This window comes from Acanthaster planci, linkage group LG17 (genome assembly GCF_054643075.1).
Source record: "Acanthaster planci isolate LZ-2023a linkage group LG17, COTS_SCS, whole genome shotgun sequence".
NCBI classification, from domain to species: Eukaryota; Metazoa; Echinodermata; class Asteroidea; order Valvatida; family Acanthasteridae; genus Acanthaster; species Acanthaster planci.
In genome coordinates this window covers 9,893,452-9,917,714 of record NC_141793.1, presented here as the reverse complement: position 1 = coordinate 9,917,714, position 24,263 = coordinate 9,893,452, and the positions used below count along the sequence as shown (strand labels likewise).

Genomic DNA, 24,263 nt, shown 5'->3' with positions numbered 1-24,263 from the left:
TACAACCCGGCCGTTCGAGGTAAACTCTCATTGCATGAAACCGCAGCGAGAGTCTGTCCCCATTGTCTCGTTTTATCAATGAACTTGACTCACAGAAAAGGAAGTTTGTCGTAAGAGCCAATTGTCTCTGACACCAAACTATATAAAAAGACTGAAACCGATATCCTGTCGGTACTTACTTGTTCAGCGAACTTCCCTTATGACCAGATAAATGGACGTATAAAGCAGAGGGCACACAAAACCAGTCATCGCGCATTTCCGATCGCATAACTGTATGCAAGCACGGATATGCAGTGGTGCATGACCTGACACCAGTATCACTGATGTAACGATTCGTTCGCACTAAATTCTATGGTACTAACTGTTCCCAAGAATGACAATTCGTTCCCACAAAAGTCGTTTTAATTAATACACAAATTACTCCAGCAATCTGTGGGACCAAGTCAGTAATTCGTACCTAACCCAGTGGCGTATCCGGCCGTGGGGACAGGAGGGGTGTTTGTTGGGGTGTTTGCTTTTTACAAAGAATACTTCATAGGTGAGTAGGACAGAAAGTAATCGGTACTAAGAAAACACCAGCAAATGAAAGCAAAGATGTCGGGATGTGGGTAAAGTTTTTGATTTCTTTCTTCCTAACATCATATTGAATGAGCCCGAAGCCCCATTCACTTTTGAGTTTGTCCCCCCCACACACACACACAGGTACACCAAAAGCTGGATACGCCGATCCGCTGCCCAACGAATAATTGTTTTGTGGGAACGAAACTAACAATTCGAACGAACACATTAGCAATTCGTGGAACCGAAATAATTCTAGAGAAGGAAATAACAATGGTAACAAAATTCCCCGATTTGTCCCTTCCTGGGCTTCAACGAATCAAAATGTTTCGCTCACGAACACAAACATTTGCACTTACAGCAACATTTAGCGAGGCACCGAAACAGCTTTGCAATACAAACTGCCAGGACGGTAAAGTAAATGCAACACGAAGGTGCCGACAAAAACTTCCATACAAATTCTCTTCTGTTCCCTCCAATACCAGCCTGAGGTAACACTGCAACTCTAAACGAGAGCTTAGTTTTGTTTAAAATGCTTACAAAATAAAAAAATTCGTTACCTTTAATCCGCTTTGGTTTCTTCGACGTTTACTTATGAGCTCTTGTATCTGACGTGTGTCTAGACTCGTGCGTCCACCTGTGTACAAGAGCGACAGAAAAATGTGTGCAGCTTTATGTGATATGGGAAAAGCATGTATTTGTTTTTAAATAACAACCACAAATAAAGGTTTCTCTTTTGCCCCAGACAACCAGGGACTACAATGATATAGGCCTATGGTAGAAAATGTATCTATGTTGTTTTTGATTCAGCGGGACAAACAATAGGATGTATAAACATATATAAATTCAATATGTGGACATGATGCATGCGAATTATATTTAAACGGGGTGCTGGTGAGCGTCGTGAAAAAGGAACATCTGATGCAATTGAGGTTACATTCACTTTACAGTCTTATAACACCGAGGGCCTGTTAATTAGTAAACCCGATATTGACCTACATGTAGGTCTACGTTAATTTTTAAGTTTATGTTGGCTCGATTTTTCGAATCAAAGTATGGCTTTTTAGTAAAGGCAGAGTTTAACCAGATCCACATCCCCGTTGACTTCCATGCTTCAGTAATTATGTAGCTGTACTGTGTGCTGCCCAAACGGCACATTGATCGCCATGTGACATGATGACACCTCTAGCATTAGCATGATGAATACCAACAGCGTGTTGCCGTTCAACAGGCCATAAAGGTACTCGCTGTGAAACTGCAGCAGGCAGATATTTAGTAGTAAATTTCTCGTTTGTTTGGCTGTCTTTTAAACTAATTACGCCTGACATTGAAACCCTCGACTTACTTTCAATGTGAAGAATGATTTTTAAATGTTTTCCAAAATGAATTTTAATTGGCCCATCACGAGGAAAGAGGGATCCGTACTATCAGGGAGTTCGTTGAATTTGAACACATAAGGGCGTGCACAGAACATAGACCCAGTTGTCAGCCGATCACATAATCTGGCCTTAATTCACGAGACCTTTGTACACTGACATACATAGTTGACATACTCATGATTTTCGTCTGTGCTCGAGCCAAAATGTTTCAAGAAATGTTTGAATTTGGAAAGAAGAGAAGATAAATCATGCATGAACCTTAATGTGATCTTTATGAGCGATGGAATATAGGACCATCTTTTCACTTAAAGCTACAAATTCTTTGTAGCAGAACTGGGCGTCCTTCCTGAAAACCAAATGTTTTTACATGAAACCAGGCAAGAAAATGTACCGGGTCGGTAATTAATTTGAAGTATTTTGCCGTCTCCCAACAAAAAAACTAATTGTACAAACAAAATTTGGAACACATCTGTTTCAGTTCAACATTTCTTTCAAGCTCAGAAAAACGTGTCAAAAATCGCGTTTCAAGAAGACATAAAATGCCTTGCGCAATTGTAAATGGTTGCACGAAATTTAACGATTTAAACACTTGATTTGTTGTTTACACGAGTGGTAATAGGAAATACGTGCACTATCTTGGAGGAAGCACTCTATTGCCCATGTTATGTTTGTCTTGAAAACAAAAATCACGCTTCTACTACCCTAATGACGCATTACACAATAACCTATGCACTTGTTCTGGAAAAAACTGCATTTGAGAACTTTCCAGCCCACATAACAAGGCGGAGCAGGTCGGCTGAAGAAATTCACGAAACTGATGTCACAGCACTACGGTGTATAATAGGCCTACCATGTGAAATTCGAACCTCATGTTTGCAAAGTGGTTAAGTTTCAAGGAAAGCAATACTTTAGCCGAATGTTTAAATGGTCAACATTGGACACTGACCTTGTTGATTTAAAGAAATGACCCAAAGAACAACATTCAAGACAAATATCTAATATTGTAAATTGTACCCTAAACAACACATCTCGTACGTGCAAAAGAAGCCAGTCATCTATTCCGGGAATTTTTCTTGAATCGAATGTTCCATACATTTCAATATGTATTTAAAAGTGGCATGATCATTATTATGCGCCTGGAAATAACATGAAATTACTATTCTAAAGACTTCAGAGGGAATCATTGCAACCCTGGTAACTTTCATTAAAATTTGCGACTTTTATTGACTCAAAATGCAGTATTTAAGCTAGGCATACAGCTACAAGCGTCACCACAGCCGTATACATGGTTCACAGAAAAGATGCAACGTCTACGCCGAATAAAAAAAAAATTAAGTTACACCCAAAAAGTGGTCAATAGATAGACCGGACAAAATATGTTTACAAATACATGTGTGAGTCAGTCTAGTGGCCTTCTCAGTCTGCAAAGCAACATTATGATATACATGTAGAATCCACTCTGTTTCAAAGGACCAGTGCTACACCACTGATTTTATTCAGTCTGTGCAGCGTACCGTGACCTGGCTGACAATTCTTTTTACGGCAATGCTATATGCATGCTCTGGGAAACTGCTGTGTCAACGTTGAGCCTTTCCTTCAGCGAATGCAGGTGCATCATCAGAGTGTCATCAACCGCAGGTTGAACCCGTTTGAAGTGACTAACTGAACTTGCAGTTGTTTGACAGGATACACACCAGCGGTGTCATGATTCGGCCCATAGTTCCATGCGTCGACAGACAACTTTTGTGGATCAGCTGAGTGGATCGTCTGTGCATCCCCCCGTTGGGAATGGGCTTGACCCTTGGTTCAGTTATGGTTCAGTCAAACTCTGCGGGATTGTTTATGTAAAGCTACCGGCGAGCACACTCACAAAGCATGGGCTTTTTATGTACGACTAGGCTCAGCTCTTCATAAAGGTACTGCTGCCCTGAGACTGGCTGTATTTTCAACGGTATTCCAACCACCCATATACCTCCGAATCTTTTGCCAATAAAACATGGAAGGGGCAACAGACTTCATCAGCCCTGATACATCTAGGCATCTTGTCAGGGAGACTAACGAAACGTCCACGCCAACGGAGTTTACCACATTGGCTGGTTACGGTGAGCCCACTACTGCAGACTATGATTACTACGAGGGAGCATTCAAATTTAACGACTACACCCAGAGGTGTATTGTAGGTACCATATTCGTTACCGTCTCAATTTTGGGAACATTCGGGAACGGACTGGTTATTCTGGCGGTTGTCTTGTCCAGAAAGCTTCGGACAGTGACAAACGTATTTGTGGTGAACCTTGCAGTGGCCGACCTGCTGGTGTGCCTGACCCTGCCTTGGAACGCCGTGGGGCTGTTCACACGGCCCGAGCTCGGCTGGCCCCTGCCGGAGAAACTCTGTGTAGCACTGGCTTTGATCGTCTACACCTGCGGCGGCTGCAGCCTGTTTACGTTAGCCACGATAGCCATCAACCGGTGGATGCTAATCACCCGCCCTTCTAGAACCTACCATACGTGCTACAAGCCAGCCTACCTGGCCATCATGGTCGTGATCGTTTGGCTGGTGCCGCTCCTGGTGGCTTGGCTTCCCCCGACTCTTGGACTTGGGGAGCTTGGCTACACAAAAAAGTACAGCACCTGCACTCATAAGAACTCTCACGAACTGGCGCCGTACTACAGTCTCCTGCAGTCGGTGGTGTTTTTCCCGGTCCCTCTTCTCATCATCATCGTCTGTTATGTGAAGATTTTCAAGCATGTGAGGCAACACACCAAAGTGCTCATGGGCAAGCAGGATCAGTCTGCGGAACTGTCCGAGACCTCCAACAACCGGGAGAACCCCAGCGGGTCCAGCGTCAAGTGCAGCAAGACGGAGTTGTCGCCCAGGCGCTCGCAGAACCTCAGCGTGGCCAAGAGGCGCCTAAGCAGGCGCCAGATCGAGATCACCAAGAACCTGTTCTACGTGGTCTGCGCCTTCACCATCTGCATCATGCCTTATGGGGTGGCTCTGCTCATACCGCCTAGCGACCCTGTCATCCCGTGGACCGCGGCACTGTTTCTGGTCAACAGCTGCATCAATCCCATCATCTACGCCACAAAGCATCCGTACTTTAAGCAGGTCTTTAAACTGATGCTAACCTGTAAGTGCGAGGGAATTCCTGAGCAGTCTGATTTCCTCCGATCTGTCAGGTCGACAGTGAGGCGTGATCAAGGAAAAAGGAGGAACTGACAACGTACAAAAACTAATTTTTAAAATTTGATTTGATATCACGTAGCACTTGTGAGTTCCATATTCAGATATTGGCTATACTGTGCTCAGGCAACTATGCTCAGGGGAATAAGAACAGCTCCCAACCAATCGTCATCTATGGTGTTCTTATGTTTCAAAATAGCCCCTGAGACATGAGGTGAACATTCAGGTTTCACCCGTGAATCACAAAGCACTTCAGAAACTCTAGCCGCTCGAGTTTTTTTCCCCAGGCTTTGGCAAAGGGAGAGCTGGAGTACATGTATTGGACAAGATCAGGTTCTGAGTGGGAGCAGATGCCTTTCATGTGGGAAGGGGCAACAATTTTCACAGGAAAGCGGCGATCAACACCAGCACACTTTCTGTCGAAAGTCCAGATTATTCTCAGCTGTACATATATCTACACGTAAAATCATACTGTATGGAGACATGTTTAGGCCCGCATTAAAGTTGTATATACGTTTCTGCTATACACTCGTGTCATATTTTTACAACTCAGGCAAACTGCCAGGTTAAATATTATATTCTTGCATTGACAGTAAACCAAGTATTTACATAATTTGTAACCATACATGTAGTTTTACAATCATGCTACCAGTATGATTTCATTGTACAAGGACGACGAAAATATTATTTTTTTAATGAAAAGATTTCCTTTATAGTTGTTTGCTTGGTATTTAGATCATGGGTATGACTGTTAGGTGTCTGTTGCAATGAGCTGTTGTGTGTTTTGTTGTTATGTTGTTTTGAGGTTTCCCTGGGGAAATCAATAAAAAGCAGCGTCCAGTGCCAGTATAAATACACACAGCTGTTGTACATTGTACCAGTACAGACAAAAGTACACGTACATGTACTTTGGCCGTGACCTACTAGATGTTCCTAGACAAGACACCCACACATCTGAGCTCAATGCAACCATTGGTTACCACTTGTCCTGAGAGAATTTTATAGTGTGTACAGGCGTTCACCAAAGAATGACCCCGCTATATAAGCTTGCCAAAATGTGGGTCCCTCCCAGCAAACAGTGCGGCAGGAAATTCCAAAACCCTCAGCTTGCAGGCCAGTAAATAGGTCCAAAATTGCCTGCGCGGACCGAATCACGATTTGCAGGCTGTCGAATTCTCTGCTATTAGAGCCTTTCGTGGCACACGGACTGAGTGGTTTGTTAAAAGGTGGATTATGTCCAGGGGAAAGACTGCCAGCTTGTGTTACTGGAAGTATCGGACCAAACGGGGCCCTCCAAATTGCTCTATTTTGCCATGAAGTGTAGGCATCAATTTCCAAAATGGCGATGGGCCTCCTGACTGTTTTTAGGGGTGATTTTCTCCGGAAAGAAATATCTTCAAAAGTCATTAGTTAAGCCACTGAAAATTGAAGGGAAATTGAAAGATGAGCAAGTTAGCTTTGATTTGATATGTGTCTGAAACACCTGTGAAACTTGTATTTTTCCTGATTTTTTGAAGTGGGGATATTTATCACTGTTGTCTACGGCAACTGATTTACTGGTCTGCACCCCTCAAGGACAAGCTCTGTTATCATGTGTCCGCGAGGAAGCCAAAATCTTGTTCCCTGAATCTGTTTTATGAATTGCAAACTGCTGATATGTACGGTTACCAAACTATTTTAGGATTGCCGTGCGTTGCAAGCCTCCATGTACATTTTTTTTTTCAAAATGACTGAAAACACGAGGAATGTTCAATCACAAATATGCAGTTATTCATCGGAGTATAGACATGATTTAATTTGTCATGAAAATAATCATTTAACTGCTTTAATCTCTACCTGAAAATCCAAAAGAGAAGAGTTAACCTCGCTTTCAAGATCTAGTTGGAAATTGAGCTGAAAGTGCTTTTGACACCCCTGGTAACCTTTAATTTCGCGAAACAACTGCAATTGTATTTGTAGGGCCCGGCCAGAAAATTGCATATTTTTAGCATGACCTAACTGTTGCCTTTAACGGTTGAGTCAGAGAGCCAATTTCAATAGTGAATGCTGCTGAAGTTCGGGCTTATTCAACATGATTTTGGGAAGAAAAAATCAAAAGCCTTACTCACGGTCCCGCCATCCTTGCTTTCATTTGCTAGTATTGTTTTATTAGGATTTTGGTGCTTATATTTGATGAATGAATATACCGCTTACTTTCTTTCCTACTCACCTACGAGGTATTGTAGGGAAAAAATCCGTGTGGGGGGGGTTGCCTCTGCTCCCCCTCCCCGTATTGGCCTAAATTTGATTTGCATGATCCAAACAACCTTTAAAATGTTGTTTGATTATAGATGGGTAAAATTTACTTCAGACAAACTTGAACTCTTCATAATGCCTCTGGGAACAAACGTTTTCTGGTAGAGATGCTTTGCAGAAGTTTCAAAACTTTCCCAACACTCCGACTGATGGGATACGGATAGCTGTTACAATACATCCCATCCAATTTGGGACATTTACCAGTGCTGGTATTTCCCAACAAATGACGAGATGTTTACAACTTCTTTTTTTTCAAAACTTCTACTAATCATGGCGGATGCACGTGTTGTGCATGGCACTTTAGTTTCGAAATGGAAGCAGAGCCTGGAACGACTTGTCTTCTCCCATAAAACAAAAATACACGCGCTTCCTCCTGCTACGCCTACTTTCACTTCCGAGTTCACCCCTTAACAGCTTCATTAGTATGTAATCCCTTTAAACTTTGGAAGCGATTTATCCCTTTTCCTCAGAACACCAGAGTGAAATAGCTTTTTATGCCTTAAGGAGGTTGATCCGCCGAGCGGTCGCTGCTCAATTTTTTCTCACAAAATACAGACTCACAGTCTTCTTCGATCATTTACACTTAACATAACACCTAAATTAACACAACTAAATTACTGACAAATACAGCAACCTGTTGCAACACGACACCGCGAGTCATCGATTATCTTTTTCCTGTATTTGTCATCCACCGCGGTGATATTGTTTATCTCAACTAAATTATTGAGGGAAAAACGTGCAAACAATGGGGGGGGGGACTTTAGCACAAACTTGGGCTATGTCATTCTGTTAGCAGTTTGATTCAGCTTTAGCCAGATATTGCAAGGTGCCAGCGTGTATTATCAAATTATTAGTACCCTTTGATGGTCACTCTTGAATGTTATGATCAGTGGTCAGTGTTTTGACCGCTGTGCAGTAAAGACGAATTCGCGTTTTGTAATGGCACTTTTTTATCAAAAGAGAAAAGTCTAGTGAGTAGAAAACATATTCATGACAGAAAGGGCAGACGCTTATTAAGAGGCTGGAATGACCTGGATCCGTTGGCTCGAATTAAAAATTCTTGATAATCACGCACATCAGGTTTGGGAGTACAATGTAATCTGGTGCATGATCTTTCGCAGTCATGTTAGCTACGTAAATGCCAACAGCTTTAAAACCCTGGGGGAAATTTTGCCTTCCATTTCGACGGATAAGATACTTTGTTTACAACAGCTCTCGCAGTCAACAGGACAGAGACGGGAATTTCTTCAGTGCGATTGGTTTCAATTCTCTATGGGAATTGCTACATCACTGATTGGTTTCAATTCTCTATCTCGTTGTGACACAGCAATATCGTTACTTTAAGTTCAAAAGGGTGCCGCAGACAATAGTAACCGTTTTTTTTGTGTAGTGGATCCTACGTGCTTTTCAACGGACACCGTCCGAACGTGATGGCAAGCTTGGCAAGAGCTGCACTCGAAGAGAAACAAAGTTGTACATGTACATTGTCTTTAACATCGTACAATTTCAGCTTCCCTTTTTCTCTAATTGGAGGCTCATTAATCAACGTTAAGTTGTTAACCCCATACAGGCAAAGAGAACGCGGATGATCTGGAAACGAAGCATACAGGTTTCCCTCTTTAATTCGTAGGTCGGTAGGCATGGAGTTGTAATCGAAACCACGTGTACTGGCCTCCCTTCTTTGACTTCGGGTCAAGAACAGTCCGAAATCAGTCATAGTTACAGACGTGTCAATACGTCTTGTTTGGTCTTTTGTTTTAAATCGAGACCTAATTGCGGATGCTGCACCGACAGCATGCTCCGATGCAGAGGCACAATGGTGGCATCCTACTCAATCAAGCGGACTCGTGTTCTAAGTTTGCGTTCATGACCTTAAACCGAGGGGCGCGGTCTGAGTGAGGGGAATAAAACTGCATATAGGACACCTTGCGCATTCTCCATTGCGCAATACCCATGCAAAAACTGCGCTCGACCCATGGGCATAAATCTCGGGGGAGCTGAGGGTATATATCCCCCACCTTTTAAGGGGGTTGGGTTGTTGAACCCCCCCGTTTGTGTTGAGCAAAAAAATCAAAGCTGATTGAGAAAAATTTTCAGACTTCCAACGACTAAAATGCATTCAATATCACTCAAAAAAGGAAAAATAATGATAAAAAGCTATAATATGTCATATTGTGTACATATTACAGATGTACATCGATATCATGAACATCTAACGGTACCTCTATACAGAGTAATATGACAACCCCCCCCCCTTTTCAAATTTTCATGGTCATGCCCCACCTTTCCTCATTCCCCTTGTTTCCCGCAATTTCAGGCACTGGTTTATGCCACTGGTTCGACTCACCGGTTTTACGGTTCTCTGAACTTCGTTCAGTTAAAGGAACAAGTGACAGGGTGCTTCCGATAACCTTGAAACACGCAGTTCGACCTTGGCCGAACTTCCAAACGGGAAAATTTGATGAACTCAGCAGTTCGGATCCTAGTTGTTGAGATCCGCGACGGCAACTCGTATACTTTAAGGGGGTGAATTAAACCACGAGGACTGTTTCATCAGGACTATCATAAACTTTCTGAGACAGGAGGTCTATAGTTTAGAACTTAGTTTTAGTTTCTTAAAAATAAAATCGTTCACTTTTGAAATAACATGTACTGGAATATAATGTACGCGTGCGTGGTCAACACAACTTCATAGAAAAACTTTGCAGTGTATATAAACCCAAGATAAGGGGAACTTCGCATTGTGCCATTTAAATATACGCTTTCAATACAGTTTTAGGGAAATAACATTGTCATTGTTTCTTTCCCTTCAAAAAACATCGAACTACGTGTATTTGAAAAATAATAAATGGTATCACATGGAATGCGACATAACTAAAATCTTCCAAATACCAAAGGGAAGGCTGGAAACAATGCGTCTTTTATCAGGATGACCTCGCAATAACAAAGACCAAGTCTCAGGTCGGGCAGACAGTAAGGTTGGCTTCCACAATAGCCTAGTTTATCAAATATCAAGAGACATAAAAGCAGCCATACAATGGAAATGATGTTTGGTTTTCAGCTTTATCGCCTTATCATTGTCACTTTTCACTACTTTCACATTAGCCCAATCGGTGTATTTTTTCCCAATGCTTATCAGAAATCTTAAACAATGCCGGCCAAGAAATGCTGTTGACAGTCACAAAAAGGAACAGTTGCGTGAGGAGGTAGGTACGTGTGCTGAGGTGCTGAAGTGCATTTATCAATAACGTACTGCAACTCTCATGATGAACCGTTTAATTGCGCTTGAGCCATATCTCACTTTTTCAAAGAAGCTAATAGATGTTCCACATAATTTCCGGGATTCTCATATGTTTGCCCAATGACCTATAGGCATAAAATGTACTCAGTGTTATTTTATCCAAAGACAGCATTTATAAGGTTTTCTTTAAACTGTGACGGTCTTCCTCAGAAATAAATACCAAATAAATAAATAAATGATGAAACAAAAACAAAACACAGACACAATCGAAACACAAAGCTGGAAAAGGGACATATTTGATCGAATAAGGCACAGTTATAACACTGAACGTCCCCTGTAGGAATAGCGACTTTTGTATCTTTCTTTGTGTTTGCATTTGTTACGTTTTATGGATTTATTTTGGTTTGCTCTCGATTACCTTAAAAGTTATGTTACTATGAATTACAATGAATGAATTCAGATGCCTTTGTTCTACTTGTCGGGCCCAAACTTGAGAACATAACGCTCTTGTTAGCTTTTGACATTATCAATGATGATATGCAGCTTTATGTTCAAATGATTCTTGTTCAGTTACAAGATCAGCTACACTTGCATATCGAAACCATTTCCTTATTCCGCTTTGCGTTTTCAGAGTCTGAGAACACCGTCACTAAATTTCACGGCTGTTATGGGTTCTCTCAACATTTCCAATTACGCTTCACAGAGGGCGCCAAATATGGCTCGTATACAAATTATTCAGGGCGATATGGCGTACTGTTGTCATAGCATGGGGAGGGGGGAATTCAAGTTCGTTTGGGATCACGGACGCGTGTCCAGGCTGGCTAATCATACCTGATAGTCAGCTTGTGATCTATAAAATGACGTAGCATTCAACAATCAGAGGTTTTATATTAGACCAATAATTATTTACAGCAAATGATTTCAATTAAGATATAAAAATCACCATAACGTTGTCGTTGGGTGTCTGCTGACTGCGATTCGAATTGAATAGAACTAAAATCTTTTCCACGATATCAGAGATCGACTTTGTACGATGACGGGACACCTCCTGCCAAAGTCCAAATTACGTAACTGTTCCTTATATGAAAGTAAAAGCCCACTTTTAAAAACATGTAATGGTAAATAATAAATGTAACCACATTGCCACGTTTTTCTCTAACCCCACTGTGGGGTTCAAAATATGGCAAAAGTGCAATTGCAAAAGTGCAAATGTCCAATTATGGTCCTGAAATGATAGTGTGTGCCAGCTGTCCCATCATGGTCACGTATTTCCTCGATTAAGCTGCATTATGGCAGACCCCGCCTTAAAACATTAAAGATTAATTAGAAATGAAAGAATTGTTCGAATATAAAGGGGGCAAACCCTGCAACGTAAACTGCTTTCACAGATGGACACAATTCCTTTTCATTATCTCCAAGCGGATACATGACATGTACATGTTTTTACAATTACTACGGCTTTCGAAAAACAAGTCAACAGATCGATTGCGCCCCTCAAGTAACGTGACCTATAGAGGGTATCAAACATCAACAATTAACATGGCCTCCTCTCTTGGCAAAATGTGTTTAAGTGTTGTTTACCAAAAATGAAAGTCGATTTTCGGTACAGTAATCAGCACATCAGTGGTCTGTGTACTGTGATACTTATGACACACTTTGCAATGGGAGGACGTGTTGTTTGTTTTGGTTTGACTGCCGGTTATAGGTCACGCGACTGAGCGGGTGCAATCGGTCTATTGTTTCTGTTTTAAGGTTAAAAACTAAAATAAATAATTGCTGTTTCAGTACTATGATACTTCGACAATTCCAAGAGCAAAGGCTCAAGTTAAAAAACTGTCAAGGAAACTGAATGCTGATCGCACATATCAAGGACTGATTAACAAGTTTAACTGACAGATGACGGGCTTCACTCCTATCATTTTTGACATCACCGACATACTATTTCATTATCTGAATGGTAAGGGCCCTGCTGTACTGTAAGGCATGTACCTCTCTGTGACCTGGGTGAACACGATGGTTTAAGTGACCCTGGATATACCAGTAGCTAACCGAGCTGGATTACTTATTCACCTTTTTTTTCTCTTCCCACCGCTACTGCACGCCAAGTATTGGGCCTACATTTCAGAATGATTGGATGCATTATATATTAGACATAGCCACTTAATTCCCACTTAATACAACCTGAGTTTAAGATAAAAAGTAAATTACCCTTTTAATATCCTGGTATTTTTTTACTTAACTTGTATACAGACCATCATATGGAGTAAAAAATGGCACTTCAGTATTCCAAGTAGTCATAACGAGGGTTATAATCTACCCCCCCCCATTAGGATTCTCAGATGAAAAGCCTGTCACCACAGATACTAGGGGTCCGCTGTATATCATCCTATGTGGTGCCATTCTTGACACTGTGTTTATACGTTAACAACCCAAAACTTTCCGTCGAAATTGCTGCACTATTTAATCTATTCCAGTCAAGTTACAAAACACTGGCAAGCGTTTTCATCTATCTCCGGTCAAGTTACAAAACACTGGCAAGCGTTTTCATGGAAAGGTGAACGATCACGATCAACATAAGTGTGCGACGCAATTTGGGAGCCAACCGTTCCTGCATGCGGAATCATGCCAGTTTTGCTCTACTCTGCGCATCGTAGTCTTTTTTAACAGTAAACGTTCTCAGAGTACCACGAAAGAATGACAGCGACGGGATTACCGCGCAAGCTATGCAGATCATAACCATTCTTCATTATCAATGATCGAGAGCGCGTGCCTTGGGGTGCACCATCCTTATTAATGACGCGGCCAGTTGCTTATATATAGCGTTTCACAAATGTTTATAGCCATAGCGCCCCCACAAAACAATGTGGGGGGGGGGTCCCCACGCCCGTTTATTCTCGGGACAACAAACTGAATGCTAAACCTATGGATGTTGTATATGGGAGTTTCCCTTCCCGTTAACTGGAAAAAAAAAAAAAATCAAGTAACTCCTCCTTGGCGAGGGTGTGTGTTTTTCTTTTGGTTTCGTGTCTTCGTCTGTAATGTTTTTGGCTTGATGTGCTGTCAGTGTATTTAGCTCCAATTTCTTTCGCCTTTTCAAGAACAATTTCTTTTCAACTAAAATCAAGACAGTAATTTCTTTAATGTAGATTACTTTCTTTTTCAATACCAAATGTATTTCTTCGCCCATTTCTTTCCGTACGTTTCAAACTAATGCGAGTACTTCTTCTATCAATGAGTATGATTATTTAGTTTAAAAGATTATAGGGTTAACTAACAACCAAGCTCTATGTTTGTTTGTTTTTTTGCTAACCTAATTTTGGTTGATTGATTGATTGATTGATTGATTTTATGCGGCATCAAGGAAATGGCATGACCAGGAGTGGTTGGGACTGAGGAGAAGGCAAGGGAAGCAAGGCCGAGGTAGTTTGGCCACGTGGAACGGAAAGGGGAAAAGGACCCTTCAAGGAGAGCAATGGAACCGGATGCAACTGGGTGAAGGAACGGGGAAAGACAAAGAAAGAGACGGATGGACTGTGTCAGAGAGGATGGCACACCCTGGAATGGACGAGGAATGGGCCCCATAGATCAGTTGAAGTGGAAAAAGGCTGCTCGTTGGGATGGAGGCGAAGAAGAAAGAGACGTAATATAGATTACAGTGCAATCCATCTTAGTTTAAAGCCCTTTTCAGCATGGAAATTCCGACTCACTAACTAGGTTTTGTAATAAGTACTGTTTTATGATATTTTACGGAGCGGTCTCAATCTCTCAGCAGACGCAGACAAATGGAAACAAGTTAAACGGAAATGTCGCCAATAACCCAGACATACGCTGACCAGTCCCAGGCGGATCTGCAAAGTTGAGCCCAGTTCAACTTTGCCGACTGTCTGCGTTGAGTTGCTGAATAGGATATACAAACTTGCACGCTGGCCTGACTGACGTACAACGATGTCCCTCTCTTGTTTTGATAGTATTACTCATTTTGTCCATTCTTTCCTCATTATGCTCCCCCCCATCCCGAGTAGCATTTTGGCTTCAAGGGATGATGATGCCACCCGAAAAGGGCATTTTATGCGAAAATTTACCCAGTTTCGGATCCCATTTTGTTGATTTTTTGGTGGAATGACGTCACGCAGCGTCTCTTCCACGACTGTCTGTGTCTTGACGTCTTGGGTGCCGTTGGAGTTCGTTAAGATTATATGGAAACCAGGCTTAAGTTTCAGTGCCATCAAGAATGTTTGCTCTTGTGAAATTGTCATAGCGACTGCGTGTGCATGTAATACAATAGACCTTTGTCTAGATCACACAAAATTCCAATTCAAATGGGAGGTTAGTAAAACAGTATTCAAGGAAATATTTGAAAGGAAATTACGCGCAAATTACCACCTGTTTTATTGAGAAATTTGTATTCTGCGAGGTGCGGGGTTCAAAGTGCCCGCACTGAACCTCGTTATGGGAGGCTTTTACACGCTTGGTGGCGGCAATCATTCGAATCTTTTACCAATTCTGAGCATGTGCGAACCGTTCTGAGCATCCGTGCACGGTTCTGAGCACAAGCAATACTGTGCAAAAGGGTAGACCGTTATGTCTGCAGCCACGTCTCCCGTTGCTTTTTATAATTTTGTCCTTGTGCCCAAGCAAATCAATGGACATATCAATTTGTTACACTGTTTTGGCGTAGGTCTGTCTTTCCCAAAATAAACTCCTCAGACTTTTAATTAGCTTTTGTTGCGTTACCACTTTCAGCGAATGTTGACTAATGGTCGTATTGATGGAATTTCAGTCTATTCATGGTGAAGGACAGCAACAGGTGGAAAGGCTTGCGGTAGCGCCATGCGAAGGAATATATCTCTCTTATGAGTATGTGTGGTTAAGAAAAGAACAGTTCGGGACTGAAGAGATGCTGTAGATGGGGCTGTATACAGCCCCATCTTCAGCATCTCTTCAGTATCCTGACGACGGACTGAGCACGCAGTCCGAAACGTTGAGTATACTCCCGGTTCTTTTCTGAACCACACATACTCATAAGAGAGATATATTCCTTCGCATGGTGCTACGGCAAGCCTTCCCACCTGTTAATGGTCGTATTCTTAATAACGAGCCCTTTCCGAGTAATTTTGACTCCAAACATTTCCTTAAAAGTGATACGATGCTGGTGGGTCACTTGACTTAGAAACCGACACAAATGTCATTTCTGCACGTTAAAACGAACAAGTTGCATTTTTCTGTTGTTCGATCCGGAAAGGGACATCTTAAACGGAAGTCTCGTTTCAAACGTCCAAATGAGTAAATAAACAGATCGCGACGTACGTTGCTTTGTATAATTGCGTACATTGCATTTATCCATGCACTGAACAGAGTTATCTCTATAACGGAAGCCAGATAGCGCCAAGGGACAGCGTGCGAAATTCTTTTTTGAACAGCGCGTGTACATATTTTTGACACGTATAGCTACACTTCCGGCATATTTCCGTCAGTGTAGTTAAGCATCTGAAAAGACGACATATTGCATTTCTATTATTTAGCCGTACTGTAACAATTACCGTTATACTCTAGCTGATATTGACACGGAAATAGTGAATTTCGACTGCAAAAACAGAACTGAAAACGAGTACAGGTGTAAGTAGCCTACATGACATTGCACAGTATTTTGGTGTCTCAGTAAAAAAAGGTATAACGGTTGTCTTTGTGAAAGCATATCGCTTTCTTCCGGGTATATCTGTTGCTTCCGTGCAAACAAACCACAAACGTGTATTTAGGAGAAAAACAATCTGAATATTGTAAACGAGTACGGCTGTATAAACGAAAACGACGCTCACAATAACCGGGGGAAGAGACCAGAAGTAGAAGCAGGGTTGTTCACAGCTTTGGGCGGGGGGGGGTGAATCTACTCCCTAAGAACTTAGCTGTGCCATGCTCGACATTTATGAAACTCGGCATGCCTGCCGCAGAGACACTCTTTATCATTACAAAATGTGAAGTTATTAAACTCAGTCAGACATATGGTTATGCTGTTACGATCATTCGAAGTTCAGGGCTACATCCGTGCCAGCCCGCAGTGCATTGATTGGAAAAAGTACAGTATATACACTGATTTGGGCTGACCCGATCTCGGGAAAATGCGCCCTGTGCTCCAATGGATATGTTCGATTTTCACAAACTTGTGTCAAAATGACTGCAAAGAGTTATTCTAAAAACTCTTTAAGGCTTAGCTCCTAAAAAACGAACTGCAACGATATCGGAAAAAAATGTGTGTGTGTGTGTGTGTGGGGTCCTCCCTGGCTCCTTTAGGTTTAAGTTCGAACGAGGATGTGGTGCCCGCTGAATCGTTTGACCCATTTGGAACTATACAGACTTGTATAATTATATTCAGAATGAATTGTTACATTCATGCAGACCAAGACTGTCATGCGCAGTGCTACCTCCGACCAACCATGCATTGTTCTACTCCCATGTTTTACTCATTGCCGGTTTTCCTTCGAGACCGGAATTCCTTCCAAGAGGTCAAGATCGAGAGGTCACTCCATTGTCCCATCATGGTCTGATGCGGCCCCACCAGATTATCAGCGGCCTATCAGTGTTTAGGCTGATCTTCGGATGACAATCTTACGCTTGTTTTAATGAAGCGATTAAAACCGCCGTTGTCTTGAAAACCAGTCATAACACAGGAGAATGTGTAATGAGCATAATCACAACAACAAATGAATGGAATACAGTAATGTATATCTCAATCGTTAAGATCCTGTTCCAAATCTGAACATCGAGGCTCTGCGAATGGAATTCAGTTTTCCAGCTCATCCATCAGTTAATATTTAATATATATTATATTATAATATATATATTTTAATATATTTCATATATTTTGGTCCATATCCCTATTTTAAGAAAATAGGGAAATGTTCCGCCTTTCAAGTTGGCGGAAAGATTTATACCTGAAAGCCATCTGCGATGAAAAACCGTTTTGCTGAAAAAGCACAAAAGTCGCGAACGTCTCAGTCTTTTGCTGTATAAGGGAAAACTTAAGCAAAGAAACTTCATTCAACTGTCGATGAACTTCTTCTGGCGTATTAATCGGCGGTGGTTCCTTGCACGATGCTAGAAATCCAGCGCCACATATACCGAGAGTCACAGAAAAAATAAGAACTTGACTGTTGAGATCATGCTACGGAGCTCTGGAAGTGCCATCCGACTTGTTGAGATCCTGAAATGTTTTTCTCAAAATGACGACATAATAAAGGCAAGATGTCGACATCTCGAGATGGCAATATCATAAAAGTTGGATGATGCCATCCTCAGATCATATCACGGGATGAAGACATCCTAAAAGTGGATCGACATCCTGAGATAACTTACCATGGGATGAAGACATCCTAAAAGTTGGATGATGACATCCTCAGATAATGACGATAATCATTATTTCAGGATTTCATCATCCAGAGACATCCAGCAAGTGTGATGTCTACCCTTTGACGATGTCGTCATCCCATGCTAATTATTTCCGGATGTCGTCATCCAATTGCTACGATGTCGTTTTCCCATGATAAATTACTGCAGGGTGTCGCCATCCAACTTTTACGATGTCGTATTCTCGAGATAAATTAGCTGCAGATTGTGAACATCTTGCCTGTATCATGTCGTTACCCGAGGAACAATATGTCAGGATGTCAACATGTCGGATGGCACTTCCAGAGCCCCGTATCATGCACCTGCTAAGTTGAGACACAATTATTTTAATGTGCTTTTCATCCTGCGTGGCTGTGAAAACAATACATCATGCCGATCAACTTTCACCACCAAAAGTAGGCCTGTATATCGTAGTCGACAGATCATGGCATCTAATTAACAGCTATATAAAAAACACGGAAAGAAAGGACACCTAAAACCATTCACTTCTGCATTTACATGTAAATACAGAAGTTTCAACACCCATGGTATTTCCAGATGGGAGTTTTTGTTTAATATGGAGCTATGCAACGGACCGGCTGTGTAATAAATACCAAACAATCTACATGCATAGTGAGTACTCGTTGGTAGTTTGACGCAAAGAGCAAGGACTTGGTCTATGTGGATGTTAAAAATGGGAAGAAAATGCTCTGCTCATATTCCTTGAAAGGCTGAAAACAAAACAAGGTTGCGCTATATTCGAGTGCCTCGCGACATAATTTTCATCAAACTACATACAAAATACAACACAGTGAACGTAACAGACAGGACTGTGCACAAGGATGCATGCATGCGCTGTATTGAAACTTGAAACTATGCAGACTGTGACGGTGTGCACTCCATTTGATATTAAAATACCCTTGAGAGGCGTGGGAAAACACACCAGCAGCCCCATTCAAAACTTATATTAAATCATGATTGTCTTGTCGGCCTGCTACTGGGAGCTTTCAAAAGTCCGTTTGAAAGACATAAAGCCGGGCTAAAATCTCTGAAACAGGGGGAGAGCGCTAATTGATAAGCCTATGAAAACTGTGGAATGAGGGAAAGTCGGCTTTAATGGTCGCTTCACGTTATGTTAATGAATGGCTATATCGTACGATTCATTGCTTTCGGTTTCAACTTGAAGCCTGAGGATGTTGCTGAGAGGTTTTAATGCGAGTAAACAGAACACAGGAAAACCAACCAATGTTCCTGGATATTTGCTTTTTATACCCCATGCTTAAAGTCAGACCAGCAGACTTGCTGTGTCGTGTGGATTGAGCTCTTTATCGTGATGTAATTTCCTTTGTCCATGCAATTTTTTTGTTTTCTTCATCAAAAACTGATACGCTTTGGCTTCCCTGTTCATTTTCTGCCGTGATCCGCTCTAGCGTTTACTGCGGTACAACAGTTTCCCTTTTTGAACCAAACGACAGACACCGCATGAGAAGATACATATTACACAGTGCATGCAATGAGCAAGTTGTCATCAGATCAGCAACTGATGACCACCTGTTTGCAAGCACCTCTGGGCCGGATTAGCGGGACGGCGACAGCAATGCAAGAAATCGTGACCTCTGTCTGGTTATCAAAATTTAACGGGCTGCGGAGGTTGTTTTCCCACGGAGACTCAGTTCACGAAATCGACTGCTTGTGGAGGTGGGGTCCAGACTGCTGATCAATGTAATTCAAGTGAGGTTGTGTGGTGCCCTGGGGTGACAGTGCCCGTCCCCACATAAGGTGAAGAGTTGGCGCACTGCACTTCGAAACGAACTACATGTACATGTACATATTTACTTGATAACACCGCGGACACACACGGAGTTTCGTTTTTCGGTGTCATTTGAAAGGTACCATATAGGGTAAAGTGGGGTAAGTGGGACACTGGGGTAAGTGGGACAAGTCTAGGTTTTCTCCTCATTATATCCTTTGTGAATAAAACTTCACTGGAGTAAAGTTTTTTTCTTGTTCGAACAAACATAATTCATCAACGTGGCAAATTTCAATCCTTCAAGTGAGACTATTCCCCCTAAAAAAGTGATTTTCTCGGAACACCTCTTGTGCCCTCGTACCCAGCCTTCATATTACTAATTTTTTTGTTTTAGTGAACAAAAGAGGTTAAGGTGTAGCTCCTTTTTTGGGAGGAAAAGAGTGATTTCCAGCCGAATTCCAGGTCGATTTTGTCGGGAACACATTCTGTAAGAGGTAGGTATTAACCAGTTGCGTTATTTGTATTATGAGATTCTTGTGATTTTTTTTTTTCGATTTTTAAAAATTTTGCCAAGCATAATGTGCCTTGATTGTTTCAGTGTTCGACATTCATTACTGTGGAACTGGATTGCTGAATGTTATGATAGTGTTTTTTCAATTTTTAGTCGTAAAACAAATAGGATTATTTAGCAAACAATGTTTATCTGTAACTTTATCTTTAAATTACATATTACAGTGCTTTTCAAGACATATAAATGTTTTCTTCATTAGAAAAAGGATGAATAATTAGCAGACTGAATGCAAGGTTTGTGTTGTAATGGCGGCCATTTTGAATTCTTGGCACATGCATGATGGACATATATTTCAATATTGTATTTAATGAAATTTTTTTGATACTTGGTGTAAAATGGATAGTGCACTGTGTTTGGGGGGTTGTCGATTTCATGATAATCTTTTTGGAAGTAAGCTTATATATCCAGTTATGAAGAAATATGCATATTTTCCATGTGTCCCACTTACCCCATTGGTTTGGGGTAAGTGGGACAGCTTGGAATTAGCATCATGTGCACCGTGGCTGTGCACGTGTTGGTGATAAATATTTAGCTATGCTCAACTATTTTCAAAGTTGCTTGTCACTTATATGATTATAAACTCTGATAAGTTTATTTCAGAGTACTTGTGCTATTTAAATGAAATTATATTTCATTTAACTGTTGTTTGTTACAGACCGGCACAAATGGCTCGGAAGAAAAAATCATGGACACCGAAGCAAGGGAAGTGGCAGTCCAATGCAATGGCCAGTGCATATACAGCAGTAACTGAAGGGAGACTAGGCATCAGAGAGGCGGCTAAACAGTATGGAGTACCCAAATCAACACTGTCAAGAAGGATCCGCAAGGGGATACCGAGTTCCTTGCCGGCTACAAGACCACCGGTATTCAGCATGGCTGATGAGGATGAACTTGTACGCCACCTCAAAGATCTTGAAAGCCAAGGCTTCGGCATTGGACTGCAGGCTGTGTGCAAGCTTGCGTATGAGATGGCAGAGCATGCTGGTATAAAGCATAGATTCAATCATGTCAAGAAGAGTGCCGGATATGATTGGTATAGAGGCTTTATGGAACGTCATCCTGACTTGTCGCTGAGAAAGCCAGAAGGATTGTCAGCAGCAAGAGCATCGATGCTGAACCCAACGACCATCGCCGATCATTTCAAAAAATTAGGCGATGTCATGGATCGTGCTGATCTGAAGTCCAGCCCGGCTCAGATATTCAATCTCGATGAAACCGGTTTGAGCCTAGTGCACACCCCATCAAGCATCGTAGCTGCTAGGGGGAAGAAAACAGTGCAGTCTCGCACAAGTGGGGAACGAGGGGAGAATGTAACTGTCCTGATATGCGCTAGTGCCAGTGGCTCGGTACTTCCTCCTTTCATCATTTTCAAGGGTCAGCGTCTCAATGTAGGCTTGACTGCTAATGCACCACCAGGAACCCTGTTCGGAACAAGTAAGTCTGGCTTCATTGATGCGGAGCTGTTTGGCACATGGTTCACAAAGCTCTTCTTGCCATCAATACCTCCCACACGCCCAGTTCTTCTAATTCTCGATGGGCATGCATCCCACATTAACATTGAAACTCTCAGGTGTGCCCGTGAGAACTCTATCCACATGTATTGCTTACCACCCCACACCACAAATCACACTCAGCCATTGGACAAGTCTGTTTTCAAGTCTGTGAAAACTGCCTACAACCAGCGATGTGACAAATTCATGCGCGACAACCCGAACCGGATCATCACCAGATACGACTTCAGTGGTCTGTTCACAGATGTATACCACAAAGTGTTTACCATGGCCAACATCATCAGCGGATTCAAGTCAACAGGCATTTATCCATATAATCCTAATGCCATTACTCCCGAGCACCTTCAGTTCTCTGCAGTGGAGACAGAGATAACATACCAAGCTGCTGAAGTTCCAGGTCCACCTACCAATGATGACGGAGTTGTCACCATGCCTGTTGTCCTTGAATTCAATGCAGAAGTGCATGTGAATCCTACTGACACAGAGCAGGAGGAAGTCATCTTAAAGAAACCTACTGCTACAGAAGATGCTGCTGACCAGGAAACGCCATCACTGGAATCTGACAATGAACCTGAGCCCATGGATATTGAACCAGGACCCACCTCTCCACATGCAGTCTCCCCTCCTACTGCAGTGTCCTCTCCAGGTACAGTCTCCCCAGCTGCAAGTCAAAACACAAGTAAGTTTTCGGCTGTGCTTAAGAAACCTGTAGTGTCAAAAGTGATAAAACCTGGCAGACAAACCAACCGCATCACTGAGGCACGATGCCTGACCTCTGATGAGGTGTTCCACCGGGAACTTGAAAAACAGAAAAAGAAGGAAACAGAGGCTGCGGCAAAAGAGGCCAGAAAACTGGAGCGAGAACACAAGAAAGAGCAACGTGAGAAGGAGAAACAAGAAAAGGAACAAAGACTGGAGGAAAGGAAACGGAAAAGATCGGAGGCGCTGGAAAAGAAGCAAGCGAAGATTGCTAAGCAAGCAAAAGGAAAAGAGGCCCTCAGTTCAGTGTGTGACCCCGAGAATGGGGAAAACTACTGTAGTCACTGTGGGGGATTTTATGGGGATGATGACGACACAGACAGAGAAGACTGGTGGCAGTGCATTGACTGCAATGACTGGTATCATGAATCCTGCACAGGACTGTTTGGCCGCCCCAGTGAACTAATTAAGTTTATTTGCAAGAAGTGTGACAAGTAAACGTGCATCAAGTAACATCTAAAATGTACTCAGCATATCTGGTTATTTTTTTTCACTTAGACAATATAATATGGTGCCCATAAAAGCATTTACATGTACTTGGTAAGAACATGCATGATGCAAAAATTCATCATGAACAAGTTGGACAGGAAAGAGACAAATCTGAAAGAGATTGTAAAATGCAGGTTATGAAAGGTTTCAAACAATCAAACTGAAAACAAATGCCAAATTGTCGCCAGCCCACCTCAAACAGTACATATTTGAGTTAGGCAATTACAACAGCAAAAGAATAGGTCTTGAGGTTTTTGTTGAAATTCACTCTAAAAGGAATCTTTTTGTTCTACAAACATGTACTGTACACTGATTTTAGGCATGATGGATGCATCCAAAACACACGTAATTAATTCAATGTACATTTGTAATTTCGTGTTTACTTTGAATGACAATGTTGTCAAACAGGGTGGATTAGTTCCTTTTAATAGAAGGGCATCAGTTCTTGAAAAAATGTGTTTTGCCATGTATATTGCGTATTTTGAGTGTGTCCCACTTACCCCATATGACTGTCCCACTTACCCCATACGTAGAGAAAAATCCGACATTTCAGTCCTGTCATATTTTCCCCCATTTTTCCAAAAATAATGCAGCTAGTGCACCAAAATGATTATTGTGTACAAAAAAGACGGTAACAATGTAAAAAAGTATTACTTTTAGTAAATCTAATCTCTTATTTTAGTGCAGCACCCCAAAATGTGCTTAAGTGTCCCACTTACCCCACTTTACCCTATGCTGATCTCTATCCCCTGACTTTAATCAGTCAAATAAATAGTTGCTCAAAATATCGCAAAATTATTGTCCATATGTGGGCGGAGTCAATTGGAATTCATTTCACCCGTTTAAGTGGTCTCGGGATTTAATCACAACAGTATACTTTAATAGGAGCCTCGCGACCAATCTAACTCTGGCACGAAATATCAGAAGGGTAAGTGACTAGGGTCACATCGCAAACGTCCCACCTGTTCGTGAGTTTGTTTGATTTCGTCAACATTGTGTCAGTTTCGCTTGCGACTGCTATAGAAGTCGATCGTCCCTTAAAACTATGGTCAAGACACTCAGTCATGAAATCTCCCAAATGAAGCCTGTGGTGTAAACCTATAATAATAACGTAGACAAAGCTTTGTATGGAGTGTGGCAAAAAGG

The 24,263-nt window shown here is 41.9% G+C and overlaps 2 protein-coding genes across 2 annotated transcripts; both read left to right on the top strand.

Moving 5' to 3' along the window:
• Positions 1-3,530: 3,530 nt before the first annotated feature.
• On the top strand, positions 3,531-6,840 carry LOC110973457 (histamine H2 receptor-like). Its single transcript, XM_022224304.2, has one exon. It carries the CDS (start codon positions 3,934-3,936, stop codon positions 5,155-5,157), a length of 1,224 nt encoding a protein of 407 aa, XP_022079996.2. The 5' UTR covers positions 3,531-3,933; the 3' UTR covers positions 5,158-6,840.
• Positions 6,841-19,939: 13,099 nt separating this feature from the next.
• On the top strand, positions 19,940-23,848 carry LOC110990982 (uncharacterized). Its single transcript, XM_087148165.1, has 2 exons — positions 19,940-20,281; positions 21,014-23,848. Exon 2 carries the CDS (start codon positions 21,024-21,026, stop codon positions 23,064-23,066), a length of 2,043 nt encoding a protein of 680 aa, XP_087004291.1. The 5' UTR covers positions 19,940-20,281; positions 21,014-21,023; the 3' UTR covers positions 23,067-23,848.
• Positions 23,849-24,263: the final 415 nt, after the last annotated feature.